The sequence below is a fragment of the Camellia sinensis genome, chromosome 1 (genome assembly GCF_055761805.1).
Source record: "Camellia sinensis isolate YWXY chromosome 1, ASM5576180v1, whole genome shotgun sequence".
NCBI lineage: Eukaryota > Viridiplantae > Streptophyta > Magnoliopsida > Ericales > Theaceae > Camellia > Camellia sinensis.
Window position 1 is genome coordinate 7,944,588 of NC_138961.1, and position 22,770 is coordinate 7,967,357.

Sequence of the window (22,770 nt, forward strand, 5' to 3'; positions counted from 1 at the left end):
GCAAAGCAAAGAAAAGAAAAGAAAAGAAAAATAATTAGAAAAATATGCATGTTCCTAATTAAATGTAATATGACTAATACAACGCATGTATTATGTATTTTGTATGGTCGGCTATGAGCTTGGCATATGATTTCAAGACATGTGATAAATCACGTATTCAAACAATGGATTTAAACATTTGGTTAATATGATGAGCCGAACCTTAGATGCATGCAAGATAAGTGGATGCAAAATATGAGAATGCAAATGAAACGTGATATTCTAAACTAACAATCGTAAGCAATTACATAAAAGAGAGAAAGACGTGGGGTTGGAAGACATACACATTATTACAACATTTGATCCCTCACGCAGGAGGGTGCGAATCAATGTCCGAAAGTCCAAATTAAACTAACTATTACAAAACTGGGCGAATGAATAATAATTAACTTAACTAAGCTAATTAACTACTTTATTACAAATATTTAACTAGTTATACCAAGTATCAACTAATGGCTACAACAATACTAATTACAATAAAACTAATTTACAACTATGATAATTATAACACTAATGAAACAATTAATCGCATTCGACAAATGCGTAAGTGAAGATGGATGAAGGTTGCATGCACAGCGCCTGAGAGCTACTCTGTCTGTCCAAACCAACTCTGTTTCACCTTCAGCCACTGTCTCTATTTTCTGTAAAGCTGCATTGCTGGCCACATACTGAGAGCCGATCGTGCATCAGTGATGGCCGGCCGGGTCTACAAATGGCCGGCTGTGCATCAATTTGATGCAAAACTCTGTTTTTGTGTTCTGAGGTGAACCAATACAGACAGAGTATCCTCAAGCTCTGTTTGTCCCTTTCTTCATTCTCTGTCATGGGAAAGCCTAGAGAGAAGGTTAAAATTGATTCCAAAACCATCAATGAGAAAATTGATTGCTTGATGGTCTTGGATACAATTTTGGACAAAAATCAATGAAATGCAATGAAAGAGACCACCCATACCTCTTGTCATGGAGGGAGCTCAAAGAGGGAGGTTGCAACGCTTCAAGAATCATCAAAATGCCATGAATTAGCATGTGATGATTCTTGACACAAGGAACTTGGCATAACATTCGTCTAAGTTGAAGCAATTTTAAGCCATTTTCTTTATATGGGTTGTTCCAAGTTTTAAGCCAATTCTATGAAGCCTTGCCATTCTTTAGTCCATTTTTCCATGGTGATGTTAAAGTCCTCTAAACAAGAAGTAATGTCAAACGAGAGGTTCTTCTAAAGCATGAGAGAAAGACTATACCGTTGGCAATGAATCTTCAAAAAGATTAAGCCATTAAGTATGAGCTTTTCTTTCATATTTTGAGCAACCTCAATCGGTTAAAATCATTCTCAAGAATGAAAGAGATGGATGATTGATTGATTGTTAAAATTAGACTTTTAGACATGGAAAGTAAGTAAAGAAATGCTTAGAACAACATGTAACAAGTTATGTATGCAAACTTATGAGATAATAAATGAACTAATCAAAGCTCAAACTAATTAAACAAGTTAGAACAATCCCAAAACAACCATGAATAAATAAAAAAACAGAGGTTAAAATGATGCATGAAAAGAGCCTAAAAAGCTAAACAATAAAGAGATGAATCAAGGCTAGCAAGCAAGTGCAAGGAGGGGTGGCTAACCCCTCCAGTTTTGAAACCTCAAAACATGATTTTCAGCCCTTTTAAAACTCTGAAAATCAGTGTAGATATCAAAGAAAAAGAGTGGAAAAGTAAGGGGTTTGAGCTAAAGGTAAAGGTGTAGAAAGAGCAAACTCTCTCTACCCTTTTGGTAGCTCTTCAAACGCAAACTTGAACACTTCAAATAGGATCAAAACAATACAAAACAATAAGAATTATGTAGCAAATGAAAGAAATGAAAGCAAGAGAGAAGAAAACAAGCTTAAGGTGATAAATATAGGCTTTCTAAATTTTGTTCAACCTCCAAAACAATAACACGACTTTGTTTTTATAGAATTTGAGCTCAAAAGGTGATAAATATCTTCAAAAAAAGACAGCCGGTGGCCTCCCGCCCAAAATAATGTTTTTCGACACCAAGGGCCGGCCGGCTATTCATAGCCACGGTCGGCCATCACTGATGCCCGGTCGGGCTTTGATGCCCTTGTTTTTTTATTCAAAATCAGCTCAAGGTGGAAAAAGGTCCAAAAATAGGGCTCAGAGGTTCAAACAAGGTAAATGTTGAAGATTCGAGGTTATTTTGAGAGCTTGACTGAATCCGAATCACTGTGAATTCAAAGAACACAATTCAACTTTCATCATCGAGTGTATCGAACCAAGCACCTAAGTCTTACCAGCGGTCAAAATGGCCTGTCTACACTCCAGTACTTAAAGAGGATGAAAGTGATTGGCAAGTTGTTGTCGCTGTAGACGCTTGGAAACATTCTGATTTTTTGTGCAGAAACTACATCCTTAATGACCCTGACAACATGTTGTATAATGTTTATAGCCCTATGAAAACAACAAAAGAATTGTGGGATTCTTTGGAGAAAAAATACAAGACAGAGGATGCCAGCACAAAGAAATTTGTTGTCGGTAAATTTCTGGACTTCGTTATGGTAGACTCCCAGACGATAATTTCTCAAGTTCAAAGTTTTTAATTAATTTTACATGATATTCATTCTGAAGGTATGTCTCTTAGCGAGTCTTTCCAAGTCGCTGCTTTAGTGAAAAAGTTACCATTGGCTTGGAAAGATTTCAAAAATTATTTAAAACATAAACGCAAAGAGATGACCATGGATGAACTTATTGTAAGACTGGGAATTGAGGATGATAATGGGAAGGTTGAAAAGAGGAATGGTAATAATCCCATTGAGTCCAAGGCTAATGTGGTTGAACAAGTGCACAAACCACATAACAAAAAGAGGAAGTTTGCTGGAGATGGTCCTAAACAAGATGACAACAACGGCAATAAGAAGTTCAAAGGAAAATGATATAACTATGGCAAGATCGGACATCGAGCTTCTGATTGCCGCCGCCCTAAAAAGGATCGCGGAAGTACAAGCAAGAAGACTACCAATCAAACCAATGTGACAGAATTAGATTACATCTCTAACGGGGCAAATGACATCAATCTCTCTGATGTGGTGTCTGAGGCCAATTTGATTGGAAATCCCAAAGAATGGTGGGTTGACACTAGGGCAACTCGTCACATTTGTGCGGACAAGAAGATGTTCACTACTTATAATGAGGCTACAAATTGTGAACAACTTTTCACGGGAAATTCTTCTACTTCTACAGTGGCTGGACAAGGAAAGGTGATCTTGAAGATGACATCAGAGAAGGAACTTACCCTCAACAACGTACTGCATGTACCAGACATTCGGAAGAATTTAATTTCTGGTTCTTTGTTAAGTAAAAATGGTTTAGGCTTGTATTTGAGTCTAATAAATTTGTATTAACAAAGAGTGGTATGTATGTTGGTAAGGGATACATGAGTGATGGTCTCTTCAAGTTGAATGTAATGACGGTTGTACCAAAACTTGCTATTAATAAGAATAACATATCTTTTGCTTATATTTGAGTCAAATTTATGGCATGGTAGATTAGGACATGTAAATTTTGATGTTTTGCGTAGATTAATTGGTTTGGATTATATACCAAATTTTGAAATTGATCCTAATCACAAATGTGAGATTTGTGTAGAAGCGAAACTAACTAAGGCTCCATTTAAATCGGTTGAAAGAAAAATCGAACCTCTAGAATTAATTCATACAGATGTATGTAATCTTTAATTTGTTCAAACTAGAGGAGGCAAAAAGTATTTCATAACATTTATCGATGATTGCACAAGATATTGTTATGTATACTTACTTAGAAGTAAAGATGAAGCCTTAGAAATTTCAAACTCTACAAAACTGAAGTTGAAAATCAACTTGTTAAAACCATTAAAATGGTTAGAAGTGATAGAGGTGGTGAATATGATGCACCATTAAATGAATTTTGTGCACAACATGGCATTATTCACCAAACTACAGCACCCTATTCTCCACAGGAAAATGAAATTGCTGAAAGGAAGAATAGAACCCTTAAAGAAATGATGAACGCCATGTTACTAAGTTCAGGCTTACCGCATAATTTGTGAAGGGAAGCATTATTGTCTGCTAATTATGTTCTTAACAGAATACCCAACAACACTCCTTATGAATTATGGAAAGGTCGACCACCTTCCTATAAATACTTAAAAGTGTGGGGGTGTTTGGCAAAAGTTGAAGTTCCTGTTTGGAAAAAGACAATGATAGGACCAAAAACAATGAATTGTGTGTTTATTGATTATACTCCGAATAGTAGTGCATATCGGTTTCTGACTTATAAATCAGAAATACCTGATATAAATGTGAACACTATTATAGAGTCAAGGAATGCTGTGTTTTTTGAACATGTCTTTCCTTACAAGAAAGGACAAGACTTAAGTTTATAGAAAAGAACTTATGATTGTACACAAAGTTAAAAAACTAATGACAATCAAACACAAGAGACTAGTAATGGTCTCGATCAGCAGGATTTAACTGATGATGAACCAAGATGAAGTAAGAGCGCAAGAACATCAAAATCCTTTGGTCCAAATTTTCTGACATACTTGTTAAAAAATGAACCTCAAAGCTTTAAGGAAGCAATGACAAATCCTGAAGCACCTTTGTAGAAAGAGGCTGTTAATAATGAAATTGAATCCATTATGTAAAATCATACTTGAGAATTGGTGGATCTTCCACCTGATTCTAAACCTCTTGGATATAAATGGATATTCAAGATAAAAATGAAAGCAGATGGTTTAATAGACAAGTATAAAGCAAGACTTGTGGTAAAATGTTACAGACAAAAGGAACGTCTAGACTATTTTGACACATATTCCCTTGTGACAAGAATAACATCCATTCGCATGCTTATTGCTATAGCAGCGTTGTATAATTTAGAAATACATTAAATGGATGTTAAGACAATTTTCTTAAATGGTGATCTAAATGAAGAGCAAAAAAAGAAAGTTTGTCGACTTGTAAAATCTCTTTATCGATTAAAACAAACGCCTAAACAATGGCATGAAAAATTTGATCATGATATACTTGTAATGGGTTTAAGATAAACGAATGTGACAAGTGCGTCTATATTAAAAACACTGACAAAGGTTATGTCATCATTTGTTTTTATGTGGATGACATGCTTATCATTGGAAGCAGTCAAAACATGATCAAATCAACTAAGCAAATGCTGAATAGAAGATTTGATATGAAAGATATGGGGGTTGCAGATGTAATATTAGGAATGAAAATTACTAAAACATCTGACGGATATACATTATCTCAATCACATTATATTGAGAAAATTCTTGATAAATTTATCAAGGATGATATGAATGTAGCTAGAACACATGTAGACATCAGTCTTTATTTATCAAAAATTAAAGGTGATGCGGTGTCTCAGTTAAAATACTCCAAAATCATTGGAAGCCTAATGTACCTAATGAATTGTACTCATCCTGATATAGCTTATGTTGTCAGTAAATTGAGTAAGTACACTAATAACTCCGGAGAAGACCATTGGAAAGCAATCATTCGGGTTCTTAGATATTTAAGATTTACCCGTGATCATGGTTTAAACTTTACTCGATATCCAGCAGTATTCGAAGGTTATTGTGATGCCAATTGGATATCAGATACTAAAGATTCAAAATTCACTAGTGGATATGTCTTTACTCTAGGTGGCGATGCTGTCTCTTGGAAATCCACAAAACAAACATGCATCGCACAATCCACAATGAAATCTGAGTTCATTGCTTTAGACAAAGTAGGAGAAGCAGAATGGCTTTGCCACTTCTTAGAAGACATTCCAATGTGGCCAAAACCTGTGTCAGCTATTTGCATTCATTGTGATAGTCAATCTGCAATAGACAAGGCATAGAATCATATGTATAATGGTAAGTCACAACATATTCGTCGTCGACATAATATCGTAAGGAAATTACTCTCAAATGAAATAATCTTAATAGATTATATAAAATCTAAAAAGAATATTGCGGATCCATTAACAAAAGGTTTAACAAAAGAGCAAGTGTATAGTTCATCGAAGGGTATGTGATTAAAGCCTATTACATAAGAGTCATCATAATGGTAACCTTACTTATATGACTGGAGATCCCAAGAACTAAGTTCAACGGGATAACTAAGTTATGTGTGGCTCACCAAAAATCACCAAGGGATTAAAATTCCCTACCCATTCTTATGGTGAGAGTGATATCTGCAACATATGTTGTATGCAGGGGTTTAAGGGTAAGCTTTGCTTTTAATGATTACTTATATATTGATTTAGACATAAAAATCAAGACGAGTATAAGAGATACTCACAATAAGAATCACCTATATGAGTGTCGAACTGAGGTTGGTTCTATGAGAATAAAGAGACTAAATTCTCTGGAAGCACTCATGAATAACTAGGAGTGTTTAAGGCTAAAATGAACACAACCGTGAGAACTACGATGTGTTAGAAGATATTTTGTGTGAAATCTATTATCTTGGCTTACACAAACGGCTGAACAATTCAAGGCATCGTGTCCATTGGTTAGCAAGTAAGTTAGATAGGTTATCACTATGGAAGGTTCAAGGCCGAAAGCTACCTATCCTGATGTAAGATATTTTTAATTTATACTCTTTTGACAAATTCTACATATTGTTGCATTTCCGTTGTCATCAAATTCCATTCATGTGGGGGATTGTTAGAAATGGTTTGAAAAAAAAAAAAAAAATTTCCTTAACTATGGTCTAATTTTTAGGTGGGACCCATGCGCCAAAGTTGGCGGGTCTAAGTGGTAACGCATTCCATGCCGCATTGTGATTCACATAGTATATTTGGTTGCTCAAAACCATTATCGGGTGAATGGGAAATTGAATCCAAAAAGAGCTCCATGGAAATGGTGTTTTTGGTGAAATTTCCTAAATGTTTGGTTGAAGGCTTGTCCTAGATTGATTTGGTAAGCAAATTTTGAGTGGGTTTATAAAACTTGAGTTTAGAACTTGGGGTAGGCCCCAAGGGGCACCCAAGTTTTGCAGAGAAAGAAGTTATGGGTAAAATGGACTAGACCTGTTGAACCCAAAATAAACACACACGCGCACACCGCCACTGTCGTCCGTCCGATCGGTCGGGCGAGTTAGGTTGCGCTTGGGCGCAGGTGCGGGGTGTGAGGTTAGGTTGGGCTTGTCTGGCCCAATACCTATCTTTTTGGGCCAAAAACATTTGAAATTAATTTTATTTTTGAAATAAAATCTATCTAGTGTTTTTCCCACCCAAACATATGCATATCTGTTTTAGTTTAAACCCAACAGGTCTGTTTGAATTAAACCAGATAGATTCAATATCTGTTTAAAATTCAAACCAAACAGTGCCTTAACTGTTCAATCTGTCCCAAATAGATTCTATACCTATTCAAACTAGTTTTGTATTTGTTTAATTCAAACCGAACAGCCACCACTCCATCTATAAATAGGCAGTCTCTCATTTGGTTTTTTCACTCAATTTTCGTCTCAAATTATGCATGCTCTCTCTACATTTTGCTGCATTTAATTTCCTGTGAGCAATAGTGTAAACACAAAGTGTGTTCGTTGTGCGAATAATTTGTAGTGTTGTTATTATTCGTAGTTGATCATTTTATTCCGGGAGATAGATGTCCACAATCTGAAAGTACCGTAGACAGGACGAATCTATCGTAAGGACAAAGTGTTAAACACTGGACTTGATTAGAATTTTGTTCAATAAATACATAAGGTTAGTAATTAATTTATTTTCTGTTTTATTTTTTTATTTTTATCAAATTCTAATTTTGTTTTTATAACAAAATAAGAATCTACTATTTTATTTTATTTTCTTTACTGGTTTGATTTTTGTAATCAAACAATCTCTCTCATTTTCTTTATTTCTTCTGTTTGTTGTTAAGTACACAAACATAATTTATTCGTAATATAGCGAAAATTTTCCTACAAATTATATTGATGCCCCTTGAGATTTAGTCTAATTATATTTTATTCCCTGACGTTTTGAAAATTACATTTTCATCTTGTGGTTAATAGTCCCATTTTACAAAACTCCTATTTATATAAAAAGGTAATAATTCCCACAAAAAAAAAAAAAGTGAAAATTACATTTAAAAAAAAAATAAAACAAAGGAAAAGAAAAAAAAGAGTAAAACAAAGTAAGAAAAATGAGTGTTTATGAGTTTAATATTTTCATCATGTCTAAATAATTACAATGATGAGGGGTTGTAAGTATAATTTTTTAAACGTCATGGAGTGATATGTATTAAATCCAAATCTCAAGGAATGTAAATGTAATTTATCCAAATATTATTTATAACGATTGTGAAAAATTTAAAATATAAAAATTTATAAATATATTTTATAAGAAGAATTTATTGAAATTTAAAACAGAAGATCACGTTGCTTGATTCTTTATTCCAAAATACACCGTTGCCTTTAAATTCTCATCTTACCGCATGGTTATGTGACAAATTAAGTGAATTTTAATTGGTAAGAATTCCACAACATCTAGTGTGAAACAGAGATTTTTCATAGCTAAGCCATGCAATGCAGCTAACAAAGTGAGGAAGCAATGACTACATTTATTTTATTCATTGACCATTCATCCAATAAATATCACATATGTTTATTTATTTAATTATGATCTTCTATCACACTGAAGATAAATCAATTATTTTTTTAGGTGGGAAGTTGATAAAACAACAATTAATGTAGCCTGTTATAATTCCTATCAGCTGGGCAGGCACTTGCCTACACATTGGCCCCGTTTGGTAGAGTTGTAAGAAAGTAATTACAGATTATAACTTCACAGATTATAGCTTCCAGCTGTGAACATAAACTAGTAACCTGTTTGGCGTAGCTGTGGGATTATGGATTTAAACAACAGGGTAGTATTTGATAAATAAGCTGTAAAATAACTCTTTAATGTGTAATTGTCATTTTTTCCCTTATGAACATAAAAATTTTAATTTTTTCATTTTCTTCACTTTAAATTTTGAAAAAGTTATTTTATTAATGAAAGTTGATATAATTAGTACCTAATTTGCTACATTTTTCCATTACCTCAATTTTTTATTTTTTATTTTTTAATATTGAGTTCCCAAGGGAACAAGAAAATGTCATTGCAATAAAAATACAATAAATTACTATTAAGGCAATAAAAATAAAACTTCCTAGATATTTAAAGAACTCATAATTTCGTTTGCAAATTGACATACAAATATTATGTCTCCTCACTTCCATCTCGTCGTCATCAACTGCAACATAATTTTCATGGCGTGCTTGTTGAGACGAAGAACATTCCTCTTCATTAGGCACATAATACGTGAATCTATCATATGCTGAATGAGTATGTGTGAGATTAAGGCCTGTGATTTTATTTTCTTTATTTCTTTATTTTTCATATTTTCTAAATAAAAATACTAAAAGAAGAAAATAATTTTTAAAAGATAAGTTCTTAAGTCACTACAAGAAATAACAATTTTCCCAACTAAAATATTAGTCGCCAAAGATCACTTTTTTCGTCACCAAAACCAAATAGCAACTAAATTTTTTTGTCGCCAACTTAGTAGCCTAAACCCTGTCGGCGAATGTTTTAGCGACTAAATGTGTGTTTGGTCGTTGAAAGGGAAACATTTGGCTACTATTTTATTTAGTCGGCAAAACCTACCTTTTAGCTACTAAATTTTAGTTTGTCGGCAAAGGGCCAATGTTTGGCTACTAAATTATTGGTCGCCAATAATCAATTATATTTTTTTAAATCATACATTTACCAGCCAATGTTTTAGTCGCCAATACTCAAGGAATCGGCAACCAAACCTTTTAGTCGCCAAAAGTGATTTCGTGAAAAAAAAAAATTACACTATGCTCTTGTGGAGATTCGAACCATCAACCTCCCTCACCATAAACCTTATACAACACCCTCTTTCAACTACGCCTCCATAACACCATATGATTATGTATGCAACATATATTATTTATATAGTCCATAGACCCGTATTAATATAAAAGTATATATATAAAGATAATTATTTTTTATTGAACATAATTTATGTAAAAATAAATTATTTATTAGAAAAAAAAAGAGACCACTTTTGGCGACTAAACATAATTTTAGTCGCCAATTCTATACTTTTGGCTACTAATAATTTTTTAGTCGTTAAAAATAAAATTCCCGCGCTAAAATTACTACTTTTGGTGACTAAACTTCTTTTTAGTCGCCGAATGCCTCACTTTTGGCTACTAAATTATTTTTAGTCGCCAAAAACCCTCACTTTTGGCTACTAAAATTTTTTTAGTCGGTAAAGACCTCACTTTTGGCCACTAAATTTTTTTAGTCGCCAAAGGGCCTAACTTTTGGCTACCAAAATTTTTTTAGTCGGTAAAAGCCTCACTTTTGGCGACCAAGCATCAATTTAGTCGCCGAATGCCTCACTTTTGGCTACTAATTTTTTTTAGTCGCCAAAGGGCCTAACTTTTGGCTACTAAAATTTTTTTAGTCGGTAAAAGTCATATATCGGCGACCAAACAGATTTTTAGTCGCCAATTACTATACTTTTGGCTACTAAATTTTTTTAGTTGCCAAAAATCTTTACTTTTGGCTACTAATGCTTATTTAGTTGCCAAAAGCTATACTTTCAACGACCAAATTTTTTTTAGTCGGGAAATTTGGTCGCCAAATGTGCTTTTTCCTGTAGTGAGTATTCCATAAGCACTGAGTTATTTTTCAAAAAAATTAAAAGCTATTTTGAAGAACAACTAGCCAAACAAAGTAGTGCTCTAAAAAATAAAAATAAAAATAAAAATAAAAAAACAAAAGACAAACACAACCCAACAAACATTACACAGTTTACCCTTAATTATGTCCAATACTCTGCTCGAAATAGGGCCACAGTCATCTTCCCAAAAAATTTCACCTCTCAACATACAAATCTCCTTCTAGGGTAATGAAACTCAAAACAAAATGAACCCCCAAAAAATTAAAGACTTCTTTTTCTCTCTCCATTGGTACACCTCATCTTTTTACACAAAGCAGAACTTATTACAACGTTCGTCCAAAAGAGTACCAAATGAAGATTACAAAACAAATGAAACAAACGCAAGTATTAATCTACATTTGCAAGACAAAATGATCACTCAATTCCATCAGTCCTCGTCAAATAAAAATAGGTACGGAACTAAAGGTGCATTTCCACTAACTTCTCCTTCCTCAATGGTAATCCCATAAACTTTCCAACCCAAATGCTGCATGTAAACTTTGTCATAGGCTTCAATATTCAAAGGCGAAGCTAGGAACAGTTCAACCTCATTTCAAACCAATTGGTTCTTCCGATTAAGAAAGGTGTTGCTGCTTGAAAAACCAAGGCCTTGAAATGTTCTTGTTTTGTTGAGGGCATAGTTGGAGACTTCTAGTCATTTCTAAAACATAGAGTGTTGGGTGTAAGTACATGCAACACAAGAAAATATGAGAAAAAGAACCTCAACTTCACTCCGAGAAATGAGATTAAAGAAGCAAACATAGAGTAATGCAATTTAACATAAGCAAAAAAATTAAATTTTTAGATTTGAAGAAGAAATTAAATATCTTTCTCAATTTAGAATAAATAAATCCTTCTTTTAAGATTCTAAGCATATCACTTGAGAACACAATAATACAGCCCCTAAGGTTGTTCATAAAACTAGAAGAAAGCATAGCAGTAACAATGTCCCTCTCCTTATTTGTGAGAGATATATACTATGAATACAATAAAAGCAATAAAAGCAAGGTCACCCTATAAATGTTTATTGCAAGAATATTACTCTTTAAAATTCAAAATATATACACACAAAGAACAGCTTGAAATCCTATTACCGACATATCCCAGCAGCTTGCCAATCCAATTAAAGCAAAAATCCTAATATATTCACCCTTCTCTTCTCAGATAGCAACAAAAAAACAAATAAATATCAAAACTAGTAAATCAATTGAAAGCCACAATCTCTCTCCCATCTTGAAACATAAAAATAAGACAAAACAAAATGAAAAGAAACACTTACACACAATTTGGTAAGCATAGAAAGAGAAAGCCCAAGAAAAGAAAACAAATTAAAACTCCTACAACCCAATTGATCAATTCTCCAAAAAAAAAAAAAAAAGAAAAGGATCCACACAACTTAAGGGCATCTCTAATCCTTACTCTTTACCCATATATCAAATTTAAATTTGAGTAAAAAATGCTCAATTCTCTCTCCACTCCTTTACTCAAAGTCATACCAAAATGAGTTGTACAATTGTGAAATTTGAGTGTGCTATTGGAGTACTCTATATCAAAAATGATATTTTTACTCAAACAAATCAAAGACATTGTCAGGATCATTGATAAAATAAATAATTACACATATATACATACACACACATTTAGATTTATATGCAATACTTGTTGATGATACAAGAATGATGAAGAACGGGTCGGACTGATCCACGCTCCTCAAGCCTATGTCCGAACGACCAAGCCCACCTGAAGACCTGCACAAGAGTTCAACGGGGAATAGGGAGTCCCCCAACGAACCCTCCGACGAACAAGTTAGAGAGAAGTCGAGTGTAGAGATGGAGTAGAGATAGAAAAGCTTAACCTTCTTCCTGTCTTTGACGTCTGGTTATATCCTCTGGTAATCATTTCGTTGTCCCTTCCGACCTGTCACCTTGACCGGAAGTCTATGCTGTACCTTACCTTGTTCAGGCTGAGGAGGTGTGTCGTCTCAACAGAGAGGGGTTATCACAGTAAATGTTGTAAGGGGCCTCATTAATGGCGATGTGCCGTGGCATAACTTTGCAGATCTTTGTCTGCTAATGTGCCTTGCCCTTCTCTTGCCATGTGTTTTGATGACATTAGTTCTTATTGCTGTGTGGGGCTTCAGCAGTACTGAGCTTCATTAATTGAATTATGTATTGGGCCCTAAATGGTAGGCTTGGGTTGTTCCTAGTAGGCTATAGCCTTTGTGGGCCTACCCTTGTCACTTGTGGATTAGGGTTTACTTTCGGTTCAAACCACATCAAATTCTCTCTCACAGCAAAACAAACAAGTACTTAATTAAAACCCAAGAAAAAAAATAAGGGTTTTTGAGCTAACTAACCCTACAAATAATGAGATCGCCATCGTCATCGTACTCTTTGGCACCGCCTTTATTCCTCTTGCGCTGATCATCATCATCACCTTCTTCTTCTTTTTCTTCTTCTTCAGGTTCTTCGTTTTCTGCTTGTTCTAGTTCGGGCTTGGATTGTTGTTCTAGTCGACGACTGTTTTCATGGGTGTTTGGTAGAGCTTCTTCTCGGTCGGCAGAGGAAAAGAGAATTGGAGAGAAGAGTGTGAGAGGCAAGAGCTAGGGCAAGAGAGATCATCAAACGGTATATATAGTGGCATTTTCGTAATAATGAAGTTTGGGAGGGACATTTAAGTCATTTCACCCCCCAACACCAACTGCCCGCTTAAGCTGAAATATTTAAGCACCCCCTAACCAACTTTTTAAAAGAACTTAAATTTAGTTTTATTTAAGCTATAAGTTAGTCAAGTTAAGCTGAACCAAATACAAGTTTTTAGTTTAAATTAAGTAAAAGCTTAAATAAGTAACTTATAAGCTCTACCAAACACCCTCATTCAATGAATGCCAAATTTCAAATCACAACCATGTACAATCACAACAAACAATTAATAGGAGAGAGAACATCATAACAATTTAAAAGAGATAATTATAGTTTATTTTAAGTTGAGAATTTATATTAGATTATTTGATGTAAATAGTTTATTAGGTAGAAATAATTTAAATAAGTTAAAAAAATTGATTATTTAAAATTTAGGAAAATGTGCTTTTAATTTCTACTCTCTGATTACCAGATTTTAATTTCCAATAAGCCGCACTAAACACGACATAGTAAACTTAGGAGAGAGAGGTCTTTTCCTCTCATCCCAAATACTCCTTATATATAAGCACTCTAAAAACATTTGGAAAAATAACATCTTAGTGGGCATTTGGAAACTTAATTACAAATTAATGAAACAGTATATAAATATTAATCATTAAAATTTTAAATTTTTATGAGTTTTTAATAATTTTGTAAAACTACCACTGTGTGGTAATGAGAAATACTTTCTTTTCTTTTCTTTTCTTTTTTTTTTTGTGGTTACAAAAAAAAAAAAAAAGGAAAGAAAAAATGAGTGGCTCAGGTTTAACCAGACCCCAATCCCGAGCTAAGAAATCGTTTGAGGCAAAATTTAAGGATGTCATGCTGAGGGACAATGGTTGAATCCAGGTAAAACAGGTTTTTTGTTTCGTCCCTATCCATTGAATCCAACCCCCAGCGGCAGTAATGAGTAATGCTATATCTATTTAAAATCTTACTAACAATCATATTAAAAATATACATGTCCAAATATCATTAGATGTTTAAATGTCATTGTTTTTTTTTTTTTTTTTTGAAAACAATCACCTTTGACATCTTGTATTTTTAATAAAAATTTTAGTAAGATTATTAATGTGTAGAATTATTCGTATGGTAATTTCCCTCAAAACATTTTAGATTAACAATGTAGTACACGTGGATAATGATTATTACAAATAAGAGTATCCTAATGGAAGTAGGAAAATGATATACAAGTCTATTTTGAAAACTCATTTTTTAGACCAATGATATGTACAGGAAATAATTGATGGATGATTAGAAAACATGATAAAAAGATTTGACTTAAATATTATAATACACTGTCAAATCATTAAATTTAAAAAAAAAAAAGTATACTTTTTCAAGAATACACATATCTTAAAACAACGACACATTCAACATAACATACTCTTTTATTCCTTCCCCTTCTCCTTCCCCCATGTGATATAGCAAGATCTCAAAAAGGATGAGACAGAGAGCATGAGATGGTTGTGCCTGATTCTATAATTAAAATATGTACACTCACAAATTTTCATTTATTTGCCTTGAGACTGGTTTGGTTTAATTTGTGAAAGATTGAAAAAGAACAATCTTGACCACAAAGAATATTATAATTAGGGGAAGGACTAAAGAAAGACCACACAGCCACACCAACCAGAAGCTTGAAATCTTGAATAATTTAATGGTGACGCAGAACTTTGGCACATTCGCCTTCATAGTAAAAGCATAACTGGCAAAGAAAGCGGCCAGGCCAAGCAAAGGAAGTGCCCGAGAACAAAACGACCATTTCTTAATCATCGACCATAATGGAAATAGTAGCCCAACCATACTCGCTGTGAATGCGACTGTCATAAACATGGCGGAGTAGAAAGCCACAGGGACTCGATCAGGACACAATGTTATGTCTCGGACACTGAAAGATTCATTTTAGAGTAAGAGTGGTTTAAATTGAAAACACTGGTATATGTGGAGCCGCCAATTAGAACCGAGCCTGTCAGCAACGAATAGAAATTTGAGAAGCACTTGTTTATGTTTTTTGGAACTTCTGATTCTGATTCAGATTCATTTTCTTTAGGCAGATCTAAGGCTGTGTAATCCCTCTCGTTATTCCTAGCGTCGACCGGGAGCAGAGATCCATTTGCAGTAGTATTGTCTCCTGGAATCAGGTTACTAAAGAACTGAAATATCAAACGAATTAATTTGCAGTTTGTTACTAGCAGGCAGTACTAACAACACCACCGAAATTCTCTTATCACGGAATATTATCGATATGACATCTCGATAATCTGAGAATTTCGGTGCTCCTTTCTTTGAATGTGAACTTGTGCAAAGAGAGACAGTGAGGGCTCACCTCGATTTCACTGTCAGCAGGAACAGGTCGATTTTCACGGTGATCGTGATACACGGCGATATGACCATCCTCGATCGCAGGGGTTTCTTTAAAATCAGTGCTGTTGTCGTTTATGGCGGCCTCGGACATCAATGTCTGAGCCATATCCATTTGATGGTGTGGAAGAGGGAGGTAGTGCTCCGGGAGGGGAGGGGAGGGGAGGGGAGGGCTCAATATGCAGTTATTTATATTATGAATTACAAAAAAAATGGAGACTATATGAAATCAGGCGTGTGTGGTTGAGTTCATGCAATTTCACAGAAAAGAAAGGGAAAATTCAATAAGGCTATATTTAATTGGGAGATTTGAGAGTAGATTTGGAAAGGAAAAAGATATGTAAAATTAGGTGAAATATAATTTTATTTACATTTCATCTATCTTTTTTTTCTTTTCCTTTCTAAATCCCTTTCCAAATTCTCCAACCAAATCCAACACAAATGTATCCATTGGAGTTTATACACTTTCTTGGCACTAAAGATAACGCAATTTCAAAGACGCTGGTTCTTCTTTTGCTTTGTATTTGTGTTTTAGTTTAATTGCATTTTTAGTTTCTAAGGTATGAATCTTCTGTTATTTTAACCACGAATGTTTAAATTGTGTTAATAGAGTTAGATTTTTCTTTTTTATATATTAGTGATTAAATTCACAATTTAAATATTAGAGATTAAAATGACATGAGATTTATATTTTGGAGACTAAAAATGTAATTAATCTTTTATGGGTGTGTTTGTTTTGAAGTATTAGGGTCTGGGATTGGACTATTAATCCCACCGGACTAATAGTCCATTGTTTATTTTAATTTTTTTGCTCCGGACTAATAGTCCCCCCGAACTATTAGTCTTATATTTGTGGGACTATCCTATCCCATGGGGGGGATTATTTTCATGGGATTGGTATCCCATGGGATTATGAAATGTCCATTTTACTCCCATGCTATTATTTAGCAAACAATTAGAAAAGAATAAAATAGTCTTTTGAACATTTATAAATTATTTTTTTAGTGTTGTTAATTTAAAATATATATTAAATAAAAAATTTAAATTATAAATTACAAATTAAATTTAATTAAAAATAATAAATTAAAAATTATGGCCTTATAAATTAAATTTTTTTAGTGTTGTTAAAAAATTAAATTTACATATTAAATAAAATTATTTTTTTAGTGTAGTTAATTTAAAATTATATATTAAATAAAAAATATAAATTATAAATTAAATTTATTCAAAAATAATAAATTATAAATTATGGCTTTATAAATTAAATTTTTTTAGTGCTGTTGAAAATTTAATTTATATATTAAATAAAATTATTTTTTATTGTTGTTAATTTAAAATTATATATTAATAAAAAATATGAATTGTAAATTATGAATTTAATTTAATTGAAAATAATAAACTAAAAATTATGGCCTTATAAATTAAATTTTTTTAGTGTTGTTAAATTGTAAATTATAGATTACAAATTTAAAATTATATATTAAATAAAAATTATAAATTATAAGGGTAAAATAGTCTTTTGAACATTTATCATTATCCAGTCTGTCTAACCAAACATTGGATTTACTAAAAATAGTCCAATCCAGACATCTAATCTTATGACTAAACAAATATATGATACAAATCCAATCCAACCAAATACTAAATAGTTCGAGGACAATGTATCACGGGACTAACAGTCCGATATATTACAATCCCCCTTATCCAATCCGTCGAAACAAACACACCCTATAGGTTTATGAGTGTTGATTTTTTATTAATTTCTTTCTTTTTTCTTGATTTAAATTTTGGTAAATTACACCTTTTACCCTAATAATTATTTTTGTTTAGTCACAGATGAATTTATTGATGCAAAATAATTATTTAATAAGTATAATATAAAAGGTAGCTTTTAATGATGTTGCAAGTTCACTATTTATATATTAAAAAAGCATGTTTTATTTTATTGATTTTTTATAAGCATAAAAATAGATAACAGGTATGATACACATAAATATCTGCAAAACAAAGGCTGTGTTTGGAGCAGCTCTGAAAACAAGATTCCAGAGTTGTTTTCAATAGTTTGTTTGGTTAAAGTTTTTAAAAATTAATTCTAATATAACATTTCAAAACTCATTTCAGCTTCTGTTTGGAGAGGAGTGTTTTTTTTTTTTTTTAATTTTTAATTTTGAAAAGCACGACTTGGGTCTATTCGGACGTCCGGCTGATCGTCCGGAACAGTAGCTTCTTTTTTTTTTTTTTTTTTTTTTTTTTTTTTTTTTGCAATTGGCACCTGTTATTTGGAAGAAAAAAAAACAATAAGAATTTTGTTTTTGATTTTTTTAACAAAAATAATATTTTTTTTTAATTTTAAATAAAAAAATTAAAAAAAATAATTCCAACCATATAGACAATCAAAAGTTATTTTAAAGCAGTAATTGAATATTTATTTTGAAAAAAATAAATTATTTTTTTGTAATATTTTCAATTAAAAAAAATTATGTTATTTTTTTAATTGAATTTTAAAAAGAGTTTGATTATGAGTTTTGAACAAAATTTTCAATAGAGTTTTGAATTGTGTATTTGGTTATGAGTTGTATAACTTTTTTAATTAAGTTTTGAAAACTCTTTTCAAAACTCATAACCAAATAATTTTTTTTTTATTTCACATGCTACATCAAATATTCAAAACTCAATTCAACACTCAACTCAAAATTTAATTCAAAACTCTTTTCAAAACTCATAACCAAACAAATTTTCTATACTCAAATCATAATTTTAAAACTCGCAAACTCAAAATACAACGGTATTCTCAAATCATATTTCTAAAATTCTACCAAACGCTACTAAACATTTTTTTTTATTATTATTATAAAAACAGCACCAACACCTTCTCCTCCACCACCCTGTCAACCAGCACCTCTTCCTCCATCCCCACCTTCTTCTCGACTACTTACTACTATCACTCTCACCACCATCACCACCCCTTAAAGAAAATGTTCAATAATGTATTGTTACCTGAGAAACAAAAAAAAAAAAAAAAAAAAAAAAACCAATAAACAGATTGATTGAGTTGATTTGTCCCATTCATATTAAACAAACAACATATTTGAATTAATTTGTTGTAATAAATAACTCATTTTTTTTAAAAAAAAAATGGACAAATATTTTGACACATCCAAAAAAAAAAAAAAAAGATAGACAAATAATATGGGACATAGGGAACACTGGTCTTGTTTGAGAAGTTGAATATTTGACTTTTAAATTATTTTAACTTAACTAAAATAATTGCATTTAGAAAATTAATTGATTTAATATTTTCTCAGCAGGAGAGAATAAAGTAAAGAATTTTTTTTTTAAAAAACTTAACTGAAGTTTCTTCAAAATGCTCATTCGAGCCAAATGAGACGTATACGGAACAATCGTAAAACGAAATCATTGTTTGTGCGTATGAAAATCGCCCTCCTTTCTAAACAATGCCTAATTTACTATATTCGTAGGGGAAGCGCGTAAAGCTGCCCAAATAACTTCTTCGAAACTTCGTGCGCGGTAAGACAGAAATGAAGGTGGAAACTCCAGTCTTTGGGATCCAAATTTCGACGGGGCTCTACAGCCTACACAAAGTCCTTGGTGCAAAGCAATTTCGATGAAACAATGGCTCATTATGTGCTCCACGCGGATTTGTTCGTATCACAGATATTTCTAGAGGCGAGTCTTATCCTCGTATGGGACTAGGGGTGCAACTCGGGCGGGCTCAACCCAAGCAACCCGAGCCCAGTCCGAGTTTTTTTAGGGCTTGGGCAACTATATCTTGTAATCTGGACGGACTTGGGCAGATTTTTGATGCCCGAATTGCAATTCGGGCCGGGCTTGGGCAGAACTAATGGCCAACCCGAGCAATCAAAACCCGAATTCAATTTAATATATTATATAAATTATATAATATATAATATATAATATATATATAATTTAATAAATTATGTAATATATATAAATTAAGTAAAAGAGTTAGTCTTAATTTTTATTTTTATTTTTTTTTTGTTAGTCTTCTATTAAGTAAAAGAGTTAGTCTTAATTTTTATTTTTTATTTTTTTTTAGTTAGTTTTCTACCATTAGATTAGCATCTTTTATGTCTACCCTTAGATCTACCTACAGGTTTCTGAACTCGGGCAATTCGGGCAATTCGGGCAACCCGAGTTCAAAATACAAAGCTTGGGCCGGGCTTGGGCAACAATGTTCGGGTTCATGGTCGAGCTTGGGCAGTGCCAAATACAATTCGGGTCGGGCTTGGGCAGACCCCCAACCCGACCGAACCCGCCCGAGTTGCACCCCTATATGGGACCATTCCTCTTCATTTTTTTTCTTTCTTTTTTTTCTTTTTTTTTTTTTTGGTTTAGATCGTATGGAACTAGTGGCGGAGTCAGGAAACTAAATTAGAAGGGACACTTATTGATTACAACTTTAATTTTTTTTTTCCATAACCAACAATAAGAAGATAATAACAATTTTTGAATTAATATCAAGTACGAAAACTTAAATAAATTATTAAAAAAGTATTTCACATAAAATTTTACAATTAATTTCGAGTAAAAGCGAAAAAAAATATTGTGTGTAACTAGTGCATCACAAACAATGTAAAAAAGTCATATATTTAAGTCATTATATAATGGTAAGATAAATCAAATTTTTACAAAATTTGAGTAAAAATTTCATATAATAATGATATCACGTCATTATTAACATATGATATTACCGACCAATAGTAAAACAACATATGAAGGGTGAAATCTACATGCAAATATAACTAATATTCTAATAATTTTTACATATATATGGTGAGATTAATTATATTTACATATCAATAATGATAGATATTACCTTTATATTGAGATTTTTTCACAAAATTTTCATACATAAAAATATAATTTGTTGTAATTACTTCATTTTCAATAAAACAATTACTATTGTTTTCATAAATTTAAAAACGACCTTAGACATTTTATTCTAAATATTATTTTTGTTTAAAATTTTATTATATACATATGTAAAAAAATAATAAATAAAAAATCCAGGGAGGGCATGTAACCCCCCCTGATCACATGGTGGCTCTGCCACTGTATGGAACCACTCTATTTGAACCCAAACACCGATATATCTAAAAGCGAGTATACGACCATTTTATTTGAACTCAAAAACTATGTTAGTGTCAATTTAAATTTTAAAATTAAAATTTTTTTTTATATTTTAATGTGAATTTATTAATAAAAATAACACATATTAAACCTTAAAATAAAATATTATTTTTTCTCATGGTATACCACAATCAACTATACGTATTCTTCATATTTAACTCTCTTTATCTTCTTTTCAAAATTTCAGTTATTTTTTCTTCTTTTTCTCACTCCAAAACTTCAATCCACCCCACTAAATTGACTATGTACAGTCGAGCAAAGTGACTATGTAAAGCCTTATGGATGCAAAATTACATACAACCTAGCTTCCAATTATCCATTTGTCTTTCATACTCAGGGCTTGTTTGGGAAGTTAGGTTTGGGGCTTTTTGGCTAAAATAACCACAAAAAAAATAAAATAGGTTTTTTAGCCCAATAAGACAACACATTACATCCAACTCATAATCATTACATTATTTTTCTCACAAAAGTCAAAAAAGTCAAAAAGTCCATCCCAAACGAAGCTTTTTAGCTCCAGGCTAAAAAAGTCAAAAAGTCAACCCACTTCCCAAACGAACCCTCAATGTTATGAGAATAGAGAGAGAGAGAGAGAGAGAGAGAGAGAGAGAGAGAGAGAATATAACTCTATATATTTCAATGAATAATATATATGAGTGAATACAAGGCTCCTTTATATAGGAGAATGAGAAGCTAAGCATGATAATTAGAGGTGTGCGCGGTGCGGTTCAGGCAGTTTGAGAGTAAAATTATAAACCGAATGGCGGGTTAGCAGATTAGCAGATTGACAAATTGTGGTTTGGGCGGATTTTGACGGATTGGAGGATTGAAGAATATTCTAACTAATTATCACACATTTGCACAATATATTACACTAATTTGTATAATATTTTTTAGATACATAACACAAAGTAATTTTACATAATATGTTTCATATATATAACCACTAATTTGTACTAAATTTCATATATTAAATCTCTCTCACATTCATTTTTACATTGATATTTCATTGGAAGTTAAAAAATATATATGTATTAACTATAGCGGAGTGGAGTGGTTCGGTTGGTAGATTATAAATTTTAAAATTTAAACCGCGATTAGCGGTTAGAGCAGTGCGGATTGATGCGGATCGGTGCAGTTTTAGCGGATTGGGCGGTATTTTGCACAACCCTAATGATATTACACAATATGATAATGCATAACATGGTAGTATATATATATACAACTAACACCCTTCTTAAGCTCAAGGTGGTAACACAGATATCAACTTGAGCTTGAAAAGTAAGTTAGAAAAGTGTCCTAGAGGATAAGCCTTAGTGAAGATGTTGGTTGTCTATTAGGCAGATGTAACAAAGATAAGATGAACAATGCCATTAGTAACATGTTGTATGAAATGACAATCAATCTCAATATGCTTAGTGCGATCATGGAAGATATCATTATGTGCAATCTGAATAGTACTCTAATTGTTACAATAGAGGTTAGTGGCAGTAGGATGAGAAACTCCTATATCATAAAAAAAGTCAACAAAGCCACACAAACTCTTAAGTAGTGTTAGCAAGAATACGATACTTAGCCTCAGTACTAGAACGAGCAATAAGAGTTTATTTCTTGCTTCACCAAGCAATGAGAGAGTCACCCAAGAAAAAGCATAACCTTATAGTAGAACGGTGGTCAGTAGGATCCCTTGTCCAATCTGCATCAGAAAAGGTGTGTAAGTGTAAAGAAAAGTGTATTGAGTAGT

General features: G+C 32.4%; 1 protein-coding gene across 1 annotated transcript; it reads right to left on the reverse strand.

Annotated features, from left to right (window-relative positions):
- Positions 1-14,865: 14,865 nt before the first annotated feature.
- LOC114260968 (uncharacterized) lies at positions 14,866-16,285 on the reverse strand. Its single transcript, XM_028201174.2, has 2 exons — positions 15,823-16,285; positions 14,866-15,649 (listed from the first exon to the last, which is right to left on the reverse strand). Exons 1-2 carry the CDS (start codon positions 15,970-15,972, stop codon positions 15,371-15,373), a joined length of 429 nt encoding a protein of 142 aa, XP_028056975.2. The 5' UTR covers positions 15,973-16,285; the 3' UTR covers positions 14,866-15,370.
- Between the last annotated feature and the right edge of the window lie 6,485 nt (positions 16,286-22,770).